The 16,945-nt window shown below is 47.3% G+C and overlaps 1 protein-coding gene across 6 annotated transcripts in view; it reads left to right on the top strand.

The window, feature by feature from the left end:
• Positions 1–15,796, top strand: part of LOC121444906 (BCL-6 corepressor-like) — a 91,546-nt gene extending 75,750 nt beyond the window's left edge. For 4 of the 6 annotated variants that reach the window (XM_041646838.1, XM_041646842.1, XM_041646837.1 and 1 more), the window contains 9 exons: positions 2,950–3,207; positions 3,568–3,912; positions 4,501–4,826; positions 5,143–5,397; positions 10,294–10,460; positions 11,684–11,829; positions 13,104–13,181; positions 13,348–13,504; positions 14,639–15,796. In XM_041646838.1, coding sequence (XP_041502772.1) covers positions 2,950–3,207; positions 3,568–3,912; positions 4,501–4,826; positions 5,143–5,397; positions 10,294–10,460; positions 11,684–11,829; positions 13,104–13,181; positions 13,348–13,504; positions 14,639–14,930 — 2,024 coding nt within the window. In that variant the 3' untranslated portion in view covers positions 14,931–15,796. The remainder of the gene's footprint in view (positions 1–2,949; positions 3,208–3,567; positions 3,913–4,500; positions 4,827–5,142; positions 5,398–10,293; positions 10,461–11,683; positions 11,830–13,103; positions 13,182–13,347; positions 13,505–14,638) is intronic. The other 2 variants (XM_041646844.1, XM_041646843.1) reach the window with 1 other exon arrangement.
• The last annotated feature ends 1,149 nt before the right edge of the window (positions 15,797–16,945 follow it).

Raw genomic sequence — 16,945 nt, 5'->3', positions numbered from 1 at the left:
GGCCAGTACAAGCAGTGGGTAGAGCCTAGTGGTTAGGGCTTCTGTTGTCTCTTTCCATCCGCCCATCTCATTTGCTTTAAGGGTAATCTTGTAGGTAGTGGCTAGTCTGGTCCCATTTAAGGAGGTCTAAGTCAAAGTGTATGGAAATGACATGAAGCATCCCATGGCTGATGGCAGGTAGGGGTAGGTTTGCTTCACGATTGTTGTTAGTTCCTGGAAGGTCACCCTGGTGCAGATTTTTGGGACGTCTCTGAAGGGAATAGGAATTGTTGCCCTAAGATGCTTGCATTGGGGGGGGGGGGTTCCACCCAGTTCATTAAGATTTGGAGAATGGCAGAAAAAACAGCTACGTTAATGATCTGTGGACTAGTGTAAACCCCAGACTAATCAGTGAGAGTTCTTGAAGATAATTTAGAATGGAGAGATAACAATGGGCACTGCTCTGGCGTTTTCTTGGGATAAGGCAGAAGGGGACATGCCATAGAGTGATTCACAGTCCCCAAGGCTCAGGAGTCCAGTGGCCAAATGGATGAGTTGTGGGGAGTTGAAGGAGCTAGTGAGCAAATGTGTTCTCCATTCTTCCCTGCCAGCTTCCCTGTCAATGAGAAGCGGATGGTAATGGAGCGGTGGGGACACCTTTCTACCCACTGTGTACAAGTTTGCCCTGAGGGTAAAATCCCAGAAGAAAAGGAGATAGCAAAACCCCTGGTTTTGTAGGGATGCCCCTGTTTAGTGAGGAACAGACAGGCCAGCCCGTAAAATGGGTGGTTTTCGAGGGCAGTTTGGGCAAAGGGTCACATGATTGAGATAAGCCGCATTTCACTGTTAGGAGTTGGCAGAGAAGCTGAAAATGAAAACCTCCCCATGAAAGTTAGCTTAGACAGTGGTACAGGTGCCTACATGAGACCTAGAGTTCAACTGCAAGACTAGGAAGTCAATGTAAAACACTCGGTGTAGAGAGAGTTTTAGAGATTGGCTAGAGCGAGGGAGCGTGATGCTGGAAAGGGGTAAGTGAGGCAGTGCAATCTGGGCTAGGCTCCACACTGAGTATGCTGCCTGCTACCTTTGTTTCACCTCACCTACCAAAGGGTGAGGTGAAGTATACTTTAAAATGCTGGGGCAAGTGCAATCTTAGCATCCTGCATAAGTAATTTCTCTGGCCTTTCCCTTTGCCCTGAGTAGCCTGAGTTGGTGAAGCTTATCCCTGGATGAGAGGCAGCTGGTCATAATGTTCCCACTTTATAGCCCAGCGTGGCCAAGTTGTAAAAGTGGTACTGTTAGTGCCAGAGCCGTTAAGAGGGTCACAGAGTAGCTAGCACAAGTGAGACCCTGCCAAGCTGAGTGCAGTGGTCTATGGCAGCCTGCTTGTCTTCTCTGGCTGCTGTCAATCCTTATGACAGAATATTGCCATTATTACCAGAGGCCTGCTTTGACTGTGTCCTTGAGTTAGGTATACTCAGAATCACAGGGGCCTGGCTGCTGGCTGTTGTCTATAAGGTGTACCACCGTGAAGAGGAGGAACGGCTGGGGATGTGTGGCCATTCCTTAGCTCAGATTGGATCCAGCTTTCCATGCCCAAGGTACTGCTCACCTCGCAGCTGACAGCCACTCAATACTGGATTGCCCTTGAGAGAAGCTGATGAGGCCTAGCTGCTTGGAAGGAAGGGTGGAATTTGAAATGGATTGAGCTCAGCCTATGAGGGGCATGCTTATTTTATCTACAAAATGACTTCTGCATCGCTACCCAAAAGCCAGACCCACATCCCCAGTAACATGTGGGATCATTTTAGTGGTCCATGGGTAAGCACCGACCCTTATGGTGATGGTTACATAGTGGGTTATTTTTTTGTTTAGAGGATTTATTTTGTGTGCGTGCACACACATGTCACAGTTAATGCATATACGGAGGTCAGAGGCCAGTTCTCCTTCTAGGTAGTTTCTAGAGATGGAACTCAGTTCCTCAGCTTTGCAACAGGTACCTTTATCTGCTGAACCATCTCACTTGTTGTTTATTAGAAAATCTGCCATACCAGAACAATTTGTGGGGCAGTTCTTAGCTAGAACACTAGGTACTGTTGCTGGGCTTTGATTCAGGGAAAAGGGAGATGCCTACTGGTCTTCTTGGAGAACAGGAGCAGCCCTGGGTGTGGGGGGAGGGGCTGGAGCCAGCACTTTTGCTAATGCTTGCCTGGCTACAAAAGACCCAACTGTGAAAAGGGTGAGGTCTTGTCTAGAGATGTTTGCTTGAGAGAAAGAGTGCAGGTTAGGTGACCCGAGTCCCCATGGGGATCCCCTATTTTGGACATTAAATGAGAGCAGCTCCTTGATTTAGTGATAGGGATTTCTGTAGGCAGCCATCGGATTGAACCCTTTGAAGTTGTCTCTAAGGAACCCTTGCATTTGGCTAAGCCGGGCCCCTCCTCCCAGCAGCCCTGGGTCTGCAGGGTTCTCTGCCCCCTCTTGCCCATCAAGGTCCTAGTTTCTTTCAACACTCCCATCTGCGCTCCTCATTTTTCACCATCTTCTATCTGTCCATTTAAGTAAACATAGATTTTGCCCCTTGGGTACATGACATTTTAGGGATGTTTAGTCTTTTACTGCAACCCTCTAACCCTCTGTATTTCATAATAATGACTTGAACAAATGCTTTCCTGGAGATTTTTTTTTTAAAGCTTAACCAGACTGGGTTGAGAGTGTGGGTACCTTAGGCCCCAATTACAAAAAAGTCAGGAAGACAAGGTACCTCCTGCCTTGCCTTCTGCTATACTTGCTGACTCGTTCTGGCATGCCCTCCTCTGGAAGCAATGATTCTGATGGGTGAAGATTCTGTCCACCAAGACCTTCGGGTGTTGATTGCCTTGGCTATGGCAGTCCTGCTTATTCCCCTTATCCCGCCTCCTTTGGAGAACCTGGACCTCATTTCTGCATTCTTTTTTTCTTCTCCCACAGGCGAGTATAGTACTGGAAACAAACATGATCTCTTTGAAGCCCCAGAGGACAAAGATCTTCCTGCGGAAAAGTATTTCTTGGAGAGGCCACCTGTGAGCGAGCCACCCACTGACCAGGGGGTGGTGGACATGCCGCACAGCCCCACCCTTCGGCTAGATAAGAAACGTAAAGCATCAGGTGACAGCATCCACACTGAGACCACTGTGGAAGAGCTGCCAGAGGACCCTCTGAAAGCTAAGCGGCGACGGATCTCCAAAGGTGAGCTTGGCCAGCTTCCACTGCCTGCTTGGGAGGCCTGTGCATGCAACCGCAGAGGGCACCCCTGAGTGGGACACAGTGGGGTTATTGCAGCACCTGTTCCCTCCCCTCCCCCCATAGACAGCGGATGAGTATCTGGTGCAGCCTTGACATTCCCATGACACATCCTGAAGCCCTGGGGAGGTGGCACCCACTTTCCCTCCCTCCAAACCCAGAGGCGGCCAAAGGAAAATAAGTGACCTGTGGAAGCAGAGACAGTGGCCACACCCTCCCCCTTCCCCACCCCATTGGTGCTATGTAAGACAGTTTGTTCCCTCCCCAGGGGGCTTTTTGATTAATTTGTAGTTATTTCTCCATTAGATGACTGGCCTGAGAGGGAAATGACAAACAGTTCCTCTAACCACTTAGAAGACCCACATTATAGTGAGCTGACCAACCTGAAGGTGTGCATTGAATTAACAGGGCTCCATCCTAAAAAGCAACGCCACTTGCTGCACCTTAGAGAACGCTGGGAGCAGCAGGTGTCGGCAGCAGAGAGCAAGCCTGGCCGCCAAAGCAGGAAGGAAGTGACCCAGGCTGTTCAGCCTGAGGTCACCTCCCAGGGGACTAACATCACTGAAGAGAGGGCTGGCAGGAAAAAGGCAGAGGCCAAAGGCAACAGAGGCTGGTCTGAAGAGTCCCTCAAACCCACTGACCATGAACAAGGTATGCAGAGGCCGCATCTTGATTATCCACTCTGCCCCTAGAGGTTGGGTTGCGCCTTCCTTCCATGGGAGAGGGCCTTTGGAGAGAGCCAGGGGACCTTGAGGCATCCCAGTTGACTCTGACTGGGTTGTGTGGTAGGTGGTGCATGTCTTTGCACACCCAATTTCTGGATTCTCTCCACTTCCTTGCTTATTTCCCAGTCTATGACTGGTCAGGAAGAGAAGGCTGGGTGGCCGCACACCCTCGCCAACACCGTCCCTCCAGGCTCAAGCTGCCTTGGTCATCCGGATTCTGGGCACCCTAGTCCAGTGGATGGGGAAGAGTAGAAAGAGCCGGTTTCTGTCCTCTTGTCCCGGCCCTTCATAGAAACTTAGCTCTTGGCATTTTGAGGGTTAACCTATTTGCTATTTGAATGTGGGATAATTAAAATATTAATGCTTTGAAAACATAATTGGTATATCTTTAAAAACTGAAGCCGCTCCAGTGATCAGTGCTAACAATGGGCTTTTCTTTCTGCATGGGCTAAAACTGTGTAACGCCTGCTTCTTCTCCCCCTCCCCCGCCCGTCACCGCCCCCTCCGTATTTAGGCTTGCCTGTGTTCTCCGGCTCTCCGCCCATGAAGAGCCTTTCATCCACCAATGCAAGTGGCAAAAAGCAGACTCAGCCAAGCTGCACGCCAGCCTCGAGGCTGCCTGCCAAACAGCAGAAAATTAAAGAAAGCCAGAAGACAGATGTGCTGTGCATAGATGAAGAAGAGGATTGCCAGGCTGCCTCCCCGCTGCAGAAATACACTGACAACAGTGAGAAGCCATCCGGGAAGAGACTGTGCAAAACCAAGCACTTGATACCTCAGGAGCCCAGGAGGAGCTTGCCCATCACAGGAGACTACTATGTGGAGAGCACTGACAGCAAGGTACCTTCTGCTCGCTCCCGCCTTGGGCTTGCTTCTCATGGACTAAACTCCCATTTTCCGGGACTGAGCCCCCTCTCCCCTTCACATCACTTCTGTCCTAGAGGGGCATGTGTTCTGGATGGCCATGAAGTTTCAAACCTAGAGCGAGGCCCCATCCCCAGCCCTCCTTTGTCAGCCCCTCCCCTTCCTAAGAAGGAAAAGAAAGTGTCTTTCTCTATGGGTTTGCCATTCTGTCTAGGAAGAGGCTAGAGCAAAGCGGTGGATGTGTTTGAAGGTTCACAGCCTTACCTGTGCATACCTTTTTCTCTTGTGACAGATGACTGTGCGGAGATTCAGAAAACGACCTGAGCCCAGTACAGACTATGATTTGTCGCCAGCCAAACAGGAGCCAAAGCCCTTTGACCGTTTACAACAATTGCTACCGGCCTCCCAGGCCACACAGCTGCCACGCTCAAGTTCTCCTCAAGAGACCACCCAGTCTCGCCCCATGCCGCCAGAGGCTCGGAGACTTATTGTCAACAAGAATGCTGGCGAGACCCTCCTCCAGCGGGCTGCCCGGCTAGGCTATGAGGTGAGCGGACTTGTGGGCACCGTGGATTGGGAACATTCAGTAACCTCTGCTCCAGGCTGGGGGCAGCAGCTTCAGGGAGGGGCTTGTTGAGCAGAACCCAGCCCCCTCTACATCAGGAGGTGTTCCAAGACCCAGCAGGATGTTTGTGTTAGCCCCACTCTGGCTGCTGTCTCTGGCTAGGTCCACCTGGTAGAGGCTGCAGATGTTCAGGTAGGCCTCTCTGACCAGGCTTTTGCTCACTTATGTCCGTTACAGAGTCTGACATAACCTAGGACTTGGCGCCTGGGGCAAATTTTAATGAATTCATTTGGTTTTTGATTACCAAGGGTGTAGAGAAGTGATTAGCTCTATTTAGGGTGGCTTATGCTATTGCTGGTAGAAAGGTGGTCTTTGCGGGTAATAAGTGACTATAGGGAGGCTTGACATGGACCCACTGAGGTGGGGAAGGCAGCACTGACGGGGCAATGGTGGCCTAAGGGCTCTGCCCCAAGCTCACGGCTGCCAGTGTACCTCTGCTCTTAAGCCCGTGTGGTCCACAGCAACTCAATTTGCCCTTTCACCGCCTTTGGTCTGCTCCCTGCTGTTATCTGCACTTTCTGTTGAGGAAAGTTGCAGAGAACGGAAGAGCTGAAAGATAGTGATCCTGTACTGCTCAGCTCAGTCCGGCCCGGCACCTTCCCTGGCACCTCTCAGCCTCTTCTTGTACTGGGCCCTTTCCTGCAGTTCAGAACCTCCTGGTGCTAACTGCCTCCTTCTGCCCCCTTGTGCACCCCGCACACACTTACCAGTTGGAATTGTGAAAGCAAAAGGCTTTTTTTTTTTTTTTTTTTTTTTTTTTTTCTGACATCAGCCCTCTGGGAGTTGGATGGCGAAAATAAAAAGCAGCTCAGCAAGTGTGGAGGTGTGAAGGAAAGACATTGCAGCATCCTTACTGGCCCACAGCAGGGTAGGGCCGGCAGGATTTAGCCAGAACCCCCGCGGCCTGAACTTCATTGTGATGCCATTGTAGTTCCTGGTGGGATCACCCAGCCCTGTGCTAGCTAGTGACCCATAGCCCAACCTGAGAATTGTGGCTTTGTGGGTGAAAACTTGAGGCAAGGATGGTTCTTGGGTGCGCTGGTGTTTCTTTTTTTAGATCTCTGGATTATCTCAGAAATAACTAGATGAAAGATTGGTAGTTAGCTCAGTTAATGTGGATTAGGTACAAGTGACTGCCGATGTTTTCCCACAAGCTGAGCATCAACACCTAGAAGGGTGAGGCTGTGTGCAATGCGTCCTTTCCTTCCAGGGGCTTCCCTTCAGCTGTGCTGTGGCTTCCGGCAGCTCACCAGGGGAGACAGGGAAGGAATGAGGCTTCCCTCAAGGGCAGCAGGCTGCTTTGCTCATAAAGAAACAAGGCTTCTATCCTAGCCTTTGATCTCGCATCATTTCCAAAGGTCTTATTCCTTTGCAAAAGAGAGTTGGCAAGGCTCAAGAGACCCTTGTGGCTTCTCTAAAGGAAGAGTTTTTATACAGCCAGTAGGTCTGAGGCCTGGACTAAGAAGCACTTTGTAGGCTCTGTTCCTTTGTCCCAGGGAATATTTATTGAACTTGTCTTCCAACACACAGGCACATAATTTTCAATATGTAAATTTCAATGCCCAGTGTTTTAATTGTTAATATTAAAGCATTCCTCTTACCCAGAGGCTGACTTTCCTGCATTTCTTTTAGCAGAATTTAAGATGTTGGATGATAGGTCATTCAGATGTGGCGGTTTCGAGCTTTCTGAGTGAAGGACAGTTTCCATAGTTTCGTAAGGGACTGCTTGAACACACAGCTATGGAAGAGTTCCCCAGGAGTGAACTTTGACACTGTTGCTTCCTGTTTGGCTAAAGATGCCTTGTGTGCAATAAAAAGGCTCTCCCTGTCACCCACGCCTCATTCTATTGCTGCTAATGTGGGTCTAGGGGTTCACAGCAGCCCCCTCTCTCCAGCTTTGTCTTAACCGCTGATCAGGCCAGGCACACTCACGCTGCTTGGCTCCTGCTAAGAAGGCTTCCATTGCTCCAGCTAAAATGTCAGTATGCAACCACATGCTTGTGCGTTTAGTGGTGATGGTTAAATTTTCTATGAATTAAATAAATCATGTTTTTAAAAAAGTTAATGAGGCATTTAATTAATTAACAATGTCGGGTTTATGGCCTTTATGGTTATATTTTGCGGTTAATGGCATTCAGCTTATGGCCTCTTAACGGAATTGTCCAACAAAAACAGTTTGATTTTGTTTGGGAATGGGTGGGCTGTCCTTCAAACACACCCATTTCTGATGCAAAAAATAACTGAGAAATGTGTTGGGCAGGCACACGTCTTCACCCTTCTCTGTTGGGGACTGCAGTTGGCATCTGTAAAGAGGCTAGCACTCTCCCAGCTAGGAGAGTGATATTAGCTTGCTTGAGCCCAGCAGAGGGTCAGAAGGATGCTCTTGACAGCTGGATCAAAGCCTTCCAGCCAGAACCTTTTACTGGGCTTTTTGACTTCCCAGCAGACTTGAGAGTCTTGCCCCTCTGTTCCGCAGTCGCCCTAAGTGTTGGATGAAAACACTCCCACTTTTCTTCCTGCTGTTTCCCAGACTGTGGAGAGTAGTGTAGGACATAATAGCAGACAAGCAGATCTCAGGCCAAGTAACACCAGTGCAGCGGAATGAGGGTAGACTGTGGCAAACGCCTCACCTTGTGTGTGGTCACTGTTGCCTTTCCCGCCATCCTCCAGGACAAGAGAGAATCGACTTAGTCTTGTGCTCTGACTTCTTTCATTTCTAGGTTCCCTCAGATCAGCCCTGTAGTGATGAAGGTTTCCAGGTGAGGGCCATAATTGTCAGAACAAATAAACCCTGGGTTGAGAGGACACCAGGCAGACTGCCGGGATCCACATAAATTGATCTTTGCACAGCAGTCGGTGGTGCTCAGGGCCAATCCCAGAGTCACATGACAAGGTCTCGTCCTGGCTGGGGAACACAACTCATTAGATTGCAGCCGTCCACTCGAGTCTGGCTAGTGAAGACCTGCTAAAAGAGCAGCAGCTGCATGCAGTATCCTGGATACTGGGGCTCAGAGGATTGTGGGCATTCTGGTAGGTTAGGACCTGACGGAAGAAATGCCTTGGCAAGCATGCCTTCTCTTTTCCTCCCCTTGCTTTAGAAGGGAGCTGCTGTGGCGACCTGAAGCAACAGGGCACGGATGGTCAGATTTACCAGTGTGTAGCCTTAGTCTCACAGGGAAGCATCTGGAACATCCTAAGTAGCACCCAAGTGAGCCTTTACCTTTGACTGAACTGTCCTAGAAAGGGCGTTAGAGATTTTTCACAACCCACTTCACGTCTATGGGTGGCCAGAAGAAGCCACCCATATTTTATGTCTAGCAGACGAGTTCTCCGGTGTCACAAATGGTAGGCCACCCTGCGTTGTCTAGCCCCATTCTTAGAAGTTAGTGACAATTTGCTTGGCATGTCTTAGGAGAAGATAGTGTAACCTGTTTCCTGGTGACAGATACTGTTCAATGTGTTTGAAAACTTGCTTAATCATGGTAATAAGACATTGGGTAAATTACTGCTGTGCTTACTAGGAGTGGTTCATGGTAATATTTTAACATGCTAAAGAAGTAAGATTAATTAACAATAGTGATTCTGATGCAGACTGTTGACACTGAATGCCTTCTGCTGAGGGAGGGGCACACTTGTTCTGTTTTGTTCTAGTATGTGATCTATCTGATTCCTGTCATTGACTTAAGTAAATAAGCGTGTATTGCATGGATTCAGTCTTTAGTAGAGGGAAAAGGGAGGAGAGGTGCGGTTATTTGAGGCCCTGGTGTCCGTGTGTCCATGTGTGTGGTGTGAATGGAACCCATGCCAAGGCTCTACTGCTGAGCTACTTACTGTTGTGCCAATCCATTTCATGTCTCTTTTTTCCCACCTGTCTGTTCAGGCTGGTTGACTGGTTGGTTGGTTGGTGGTATTTTGAGGTAAGGTTTCTCTTTGTAACAGTACTGGCTGTCTTGGAACTCACTTTGTAGTCCAGGCTAGCCTGGAATTCAACAGAGATTCAACTACCTCTGCCTCTCCTGAGTGCTGGGACTAAAGGTTTTTGCCGCCACCACCACCCAACTTCTTGTTTTTAAGAGGGCATTTTGCTTTTTGCTTTTTGTATCGCAGGCTTACCATCAAGGCTGGTCTAAAACTTAAGTCATCCTCCTGCCTCAGTCCTTTGAATGCTGGAATTACAAGTGTATGCCACCTCCCTTGGCTTCATCTCTTGGTGAGGGCTGAGATATCTGACAAGAGTCCCCTTAGAGCTCTGCCTTCTGTCTGCACACAGGGATACCATCTGCCTCACCTGCTCTGGGTTGCAGGGTGTTATGGCGCTCTTCCATTTTGCTTCACTTTGATCATCCTTGCTTTTATCTAAACTTGGCTGTTTACTATCTGTAGTGACCCTGGTGGAGCATAAATGCCATAGTACAGATGAATGTGCCCTCGGACTTGTTTTGGTGAGACAAGATCTCACTCTATATCCTAGTCTGGCCTCAACCTCATGTTGGTTCTCTGGCCTCAACCTTCTGAGTGTTGGGAATTACAGGTGCCTAACAATGAGCCCTTTTGAAGTCTCTGCAGCTGGGTCTCCACATACTCCCTCAGTAATGAGACAAGTGTTTTGGTTCATAAACAGCCTATGGAGACTTGGGAGAAGGTAAAACACATTTGATTGGGGCTGCCCAGCTGTAGGCCCCTCAATAAACATTCAGGCACCACCCAAACCACAGTGGGTTCTCAGGCCTCAGCTTATAGTCTTAGAACTATGAAGAAGTCTTCCTTATGAGGTGACTGTGTGGTGATCGGATGGTATTTCTCGTTCCCTCCCGACAGGAAGTGGTCTTATACTGCCTGGAGAACAAGATCTGTGACATGAATCATCGTGACAATGCTGGTTACTGTGCACTACATGAAGCTTGTGCCAGGGGGTGGCTCAACATCGTTCGCCACCTCCTTGAATATGGCGCTGATGTCAACTGCAGTGCCCAGGATGGAACCAGGTCAGTGGTGTATCTTGTTTTTCCTGCTTCCTGGCATTGCTGTCAAGCAGACAGTAGCTCTCAGGGAATGCAGAAACCCCAGGGGGGAAAGATGGAGAGCAAATTGCACCTGCATTGATTGTAGCCTAGAACTGAATTGAACAGATTTTTCTGGTAGGTGATGAAAACCTCCCAGTCTTGACCAGTTCTGTAGTTCTCCCACAGACCAAAGCCTCCCAGAAGGCCATGGCCATCCATGAGTCAGGGAGACAAATACTGCCTTATAGATCCTTGAGCTGTTCATTGCCATCTATGAAATCACCATTCAAAGTATTTGTGAGCTGAAACACCCCTTGGGACAGACTGAAGGCCATCTATGCTTCCTTCCACTGGTTCTTCGGTCATCACCCACATCCATCCGGGCCCTAATAGTCACCTTGTCTTGACCTCTGTTTGATCAATAAGACTCACATCTGAGTCAGCACAGGCATCTTGCTGACATTGTGACAGGACACTCTGGGATTCAGGACCCTGGTTCCCCTGATGGTCAGAAACACCCAAAGGGTAACCTGTGGATCTTTCACGCTTTCTTCTTTTGAGACCAGGTCACTCTTAGATAGTCCTGGCTGTTCTGAAACTTTATTTAGACCGGGCTGGCCTTAAAATCTCAGAGTTCTACCTGCCTTTGCCTCCTGAGTGTCATACTTTGATAATAGCATTAGCTCAGGGGCCTGGGGATGGTATGTGTCCTCCTGAGAATATGCCACTGCCAGGCACTTGGCTTCCGGACAGATAGTGCTGGAGCAGGACTTAGAGAATGTTTCTCTTAGCAAATTCTGCTAATAGCAAAGGTGACTGGCTTTTTGTTGGTTTGGGGGTTTTTGTATAACAATTGCTTGTTGCACTGGCTTCTACAGTGGTGGAAATTTTACTGTCTGTACCTCATTTCACTGAAGATATTTTCATCATAGATTTAAGATCTTCCTTAGGCCTAAGGATAAAATAGGTGTATACTTGAGAACTGACCCTGAGGTAGTCCCTTCCCTGGCCCCTTTGAGGGTTAGCTATCCATAACAGTTGCTTGTTTAGACTTTGCTCCCGTCACTGTGCCTTGGTTTTCTTCTGTATGTAGTGGTACCCAGGATGCTCACTGTAGGAGGCGTGCATGTATTCTGTTTTCCCTGCTTCTAGATCAGATAAGTATGCTGTGCACAAGCTTAATGCCACTGTGTGTCTCTTTCCAGGCCTCTGCATGATGCTGTGGAGAATGACCACTTAGAAATTGTCCGGTTGCTTCTTTCCTATGGTGCTGACCCCACTTTAGCCACGTACTCAGGTAGAACCATCATGAAGATGACCCACAGTGAACTTATGGAGAAGTTTTTAACAGGTATGATGGAGTTCAATGGATGATCTTATTCAAAAGTTTAATTCACCTGGGCATATGGTGCTCAACTCCAGTCCTAGGTACTCTGAGAACATAAGAATGTGTAAGGCCATCTGATTAACTTATCAAAGGCTGTTGGGGGGGGGGGGGGTTAGGTTGGGCCTGGTGCGCGTGTGCGTGCCTTTAGCAGTTGAACACTGAGCATGTATGAAACCCTGGGCTTCACCAAAGGGCAGAGATGGAAACTGCATATTTTAGATTTGAGTGTGACTATGCCGAAAGCAGAGGTTTTTCTATGGGGAAATCTTATTGTAGTGAAGCCACTTGGCTTCTTCACCATAATATTTTTAAAGTTTTCTGTTTGTTCTTGTTGTTGTTTTGATTTGGTTTTTGCTTTTTTGAGACAGAGTTTGTCTCTGTAACAGACTGTAACTGCCCTGGAACTTGCTCTGTAGACCAGGCTGGCCTCAACATCATAGGAGATCTGCTTGCCTCTGCTTCCTGAGTGCTGGGATTACAGGCGTGCTCCACCGTGCCTGGCTTTATTTTTTTGTTTGTTTGTTTGTTTTTTGGTTTTTGTTTTGTTTTTTAACATAGTTAGTTTCATTTTCTACAAATCCATTTTTCACTTAAGTATGGCCCATGGGTTTACATAGCAAGTCTCTGAAATTACCCAAGCTCCCAGGCTTGCAGTTTTGCGCTGTGGTGTTTGGTCTTAGGATAAACCCATCTTTGAAGCCCCCCGGTGTTATAAGATCCTGAAAACAAGCTCAGTTTCGTGACTGTCGGACCCTTGTGGTTAAGCTCCTCATCAGACACTGCCAAAGAGTTCCTTCAGCTGGCTCACGGTCCATCCATGCCCACCTTAAGTAGTGCTTACTGAAAGAAGTTGTCTGGTGGATTGGAGACAAGTTGGAAAATACATTTCTTCCTCAGTTTTATAAGCCTCCCAAGCTTCTTTGCTCTCATTTTGGTAAGCCAGGGTAGCCTGTCCCTCAGCAAGTCAGGAACTACAGAGGGCTTCTAAAAACTGAGAGGTGACTTGCAGGCACAGTCACGAACCAGCCTATTACGAATTTCTAGGGAAAAGGCATCCTAACTGCTTTAACATTTGTTCTTGTCAGATAGGATTGTGTTTTGTGTGGGGACTGGATCCCATTGTATGGCCCAAGCTGGCCTCAAAGGTAGAATCCTCTCAAGTTCTGAGATTATAGTTGTGTGATACCCCACAGAACTTGCCAGTATATTTTATCTTCTGTCGCCCCCTCTCTCTGCAGATTACTTAAATGACCTACAGGGTCGCAGTGACGATGACTCCAGTGGCGCTTGGGAGTTCTATGGCAGTTGTGTGTGTGGTAAGCATCACTGTTCGTGCGTGCTCCAGTGAGAATGTTGTTGCCTGCTCTGGGTGAAGAAGGCAGGGGATGGGCACTGGCACAATGATTTGGTTGCTCTGGCTGTCACCACAGCCAGCTCATACTCTTCAGCTAACTGCCCCCTCTCTCCTTTGCCTTCCACTAGAACCAGACGATGAAAGTGGGTATGACGTTTTGGCTAACCCCCCAGGGCCGGAAGACCAAGATGAGGAGGAGGATGCCTACAGCGATTTGTTTGAGTTTGAGTTTTCGGAAAACTCTCTCTTGCCGTGTTACAATGTCCAAGTGTCCGTCGCTCAGGGGTAAGCATGGCTCTCTGTGGAACAAATTACCAAGCTGCTTGAAAAGCAGTTTGTCCCTTTAGGCAGGTGAATGGTGGGTGGCTTCTTAGCTGTCCTCAGACCTTGGCTAAGGGTCCAGATCAGTTATTTATGCCCAGTGGAGGTAGAGCTTACCTATAACATGGTACAAACTGCCCTCGTGAGTAAGTGTATCTTTTCAAGTCATTCTTGGGGCCAGTGGGCATTGAAGCCGGGAACTGAAATGTCACGGAAAAGCCGCCATCTTGGATAGTAGAGCAGCCAACAGTGAAGAAATGAGTCTTCCCCTAGCAGCTGTCATCCCATCCCCCAACGAGTCAGCCTACGGTCTCCCCCAGGCACTTGAGATATAATTGGACTATAGTGATAAACTACCTCCTCACCTAAGAATAGGACAATTATCTAGGAGGACACTTGGAGTCCTTAATGTGTCATCAGATTTGGTTAGATCCCATGTTTTCCCTATGGGTGTGCCACTGCACCTTAATAATCAGTTCTTTGGGGTGTCCATGTCAAGAAGCTGCTGTGCTTTGTGTTAACAAAGGTGTTTAATGAGTAATGTCCTCCTCTGCTCTGAAGGTATAAACACGTATGCCATTACTAACAGTGACAGAAATTCTAAATTGTGTCAGGCTCAGAAGACTTACTAAGCATCCCTTCTCAAAGGTGTCCCAACCCAGATAACTGAAGGATGGGGATAGAACTGGGAAAGGGGAGGAGAGGTAGCCTTCTATGTTTAGTGATCTGTTGGTGAGGGTCCTCAGAGAGGTCAAAGAGGTTGGGATATAGGCCTGGTTTTCCTCACTGAGTACAGGGTCCACTGGAGAAGCATGATGCAAGTTTTAGGTGTGCAAGACTATCCCCATTTGTTTCCATCCATGGCGGTGGGCACAGTGAAGCTTGTGCAAATTCTAGTAGATGCTCTCTTTATAAAAAGCAGATCTGTTCCAAATTCTTAGGCTGTGGTTCTTCTTATCTTAAAGACCAGCGGTGGGGTGTGGTAGGACAGGGCAGAAGAGTTGGCTAGAAGATCCCTGGCCCTGGTTAGTACTCAGCTAGTCAGGGTACAGAGGTACCTTTCCAGAAATCTAACTCCCATCCCTTTTTATCTTCTAGGCCACGAAACTGGCTACTGCTCTCAGATGTGCTCAAGAGGTTGAAAATGTCCTCCCGGACTTTCCGCTGCAATTTTCCCAATATGGAAATTGTCACCATCGCAGAAGCGGAGTTTTACCGACAGGTCTCTGCAAGTCTTTTGTTCTCCTGCCCCAAGGACCTGGAAGCCTTCAACTCTGAAAGCAAGGAACTGTTGGATCTGGTAGAATTCACAAATGAGCTCCAGACTTTGCTGGGCTCCACTGTGGAGTGGCTCCACCCTAGTGACACAGTCCCTGAGGGCTACTGGTGAGCCGCCCGCCCTGCCCGCCACTGTGTACAGTGTGTTATGGTGTTAATCCTTGTGCATATATGTCATTATACGACGATTTCTGTAAAGAAAGGACACTATTACATATTAAAATATCTCTTCTTTATATAAGAGAAGTTACTCCAGTCAGAAGAACCTAGAAGTCTGTGTTTTCTTTCTAAACTTTTAAGTCAGTTTTTATGAACCTGTTCAAATGTCTTTATTTTTCAGTGCACACATGCTTTGAGATATGTATGTTTGTTTTTACTTGGAACATTTTTCTTTTCTAAGGAGAAAATAAAACAAAAGAAAAAAAGAAAAAGGAGCCCCATACTTTATTGTATAATTTCATACAAAGCTTTGGTGGTAGGCCATGACCGCAGCATGTGGTCAGAACTGTGTGGTTGGTTTGGGGGAGTGGATTGGGCAAAGGCACTTGGTGGCAATGTACCTTTATGTTTTGTTTACAGACTACCTGCTCATGCCAGGTAAATGCTATTGGAGGCAATCCAGTAGTATGTAATATAAATTCAAACGATATCCACACACAACAACTAATTGTATGAAACTTTTGTATCCTAATTTAAAAGCTGTGAAATTACTTTTCACACATCAAACCGGATTGTTTATATGTTTAAACATTTTATGCTCTTATTTAAAGAAGACTTTGAGCTATTTTTTTCTGTACCCTGTAAAATATTGAGAACTAACATAATATGTTGAGGTTGCTTGAAAATGCACATAAAACTAAAATTTTCTGAATTGTGTGTTTATGTTTGAGATCTGTGTTTTAACTTTGTAAGTAAATTCTCTGCCTTTGTATTTATATTTTACAAAAATTTTCTTAAAAGGCAATAAACCTGTTGAGGAAAGGAGCACATTGCAGTACATCCTTTGTATTTCTAGAATGTTACTAGTTTCCTTTAACTGTTAGTGATGGATTCCAACTTGCAACCGATTTTGTTTCTGTAAACTAAGGTAGAATACAGAGTTCAGGGGAACTGTGCTGAGAATCTGATCTGTCATCCCACTCTGAGCGCTGATTTTTAGATCTATCTCTCTGATCCTTTTTTGAGGTACTGAGGATCAAACCCAAGGCCTCACATGCTAAGCAACTATACTACTATTGAGCCTCACCCCACCTCTTTTTGAGACAGTGCTCACTTTCGTCCTGAGCTCAAATTCAGTCCTCCTGCCTCAACCCTCCTGAGATCCTGGGTTTATAGACATGTACTGGCACATCCGACTCTCAGCTCTTCTGTTGCCCTTGCTCTTTTGATTGCCAAGCTGAGTTGTATTGCTGTTGACCTTCATCAGTTGCAGTCCCATGCCATTGCCAGCCCTTAGTCCTTTCGGAGTGTTTTTCTCTGAAATGCTGTATTTATTGTCACGTCTGTCCCCCTTAGGCCTCCTTTCGTTCTATTGCTGTATTTAAAACCCTAATCAGCAAGTCTTACAGTTTCAGCTTTTGTGCTACTTCTCCTTTTCGCTAGAACCATCTACTGGTATTAACAATTAGTCCATCCTCCTAAAGACAGACTGGAAAGCTGTAACTACTGGGTTCACTTGCAGCTGGTTTTACCCTCCAACACCAGAAACAATCAAAACAGGAAGATGGGTTATGAGAAGACACTTCCAGTCACTGTCATAGCATTCCAACATCTGGTTATCAGGTGGAGTCTTCAGTACCCTGTGATGGGGAAGCCTACAAATGCGTGGCCTGACGGGTAAGACAATCAACGCATGCTTGGGAGTGAGAAATTTTTGTTAGGAAGATGATTGCCAAGTGAAATTTACAATGTGTATTGAAAACAAGCAAGTAAGGTTTCTGTTCGTTGTATTTTGGTGAACTTTTCTAATCATGAAAGCAAATTGTCACACATTTTTCGACAGAGTACTCTTTCCCCACTCCAAACGGATAAGATTTGATTACCTAGAGTCTCCTTAAACTGTAGATAAGAGGGCCAAAGCGTGGGAGGGAGAGAATTGGCTAGCAAGCGAGACCAGCCCACCAGTGC

Source organism: Microtus oregoni, unplaced genomic scaffold (genome assembly GCF_018167655.1).
Source record: "Microtus oregoni isolate MIOR12 unplaced genomic scaffold, Mior012 000147F_ref0000457, whole genome shotgun sequence".
NCBI lineage: Eukaryota > Metazoa > Chordata > Mammalia > Rodentia > Cricetidae > Microtus > Microtus oregoni.
Note: the sequence above shows the minus strand (reverse complement) of the source record. Positions and strands in the feature narration are given on the sequence as shown.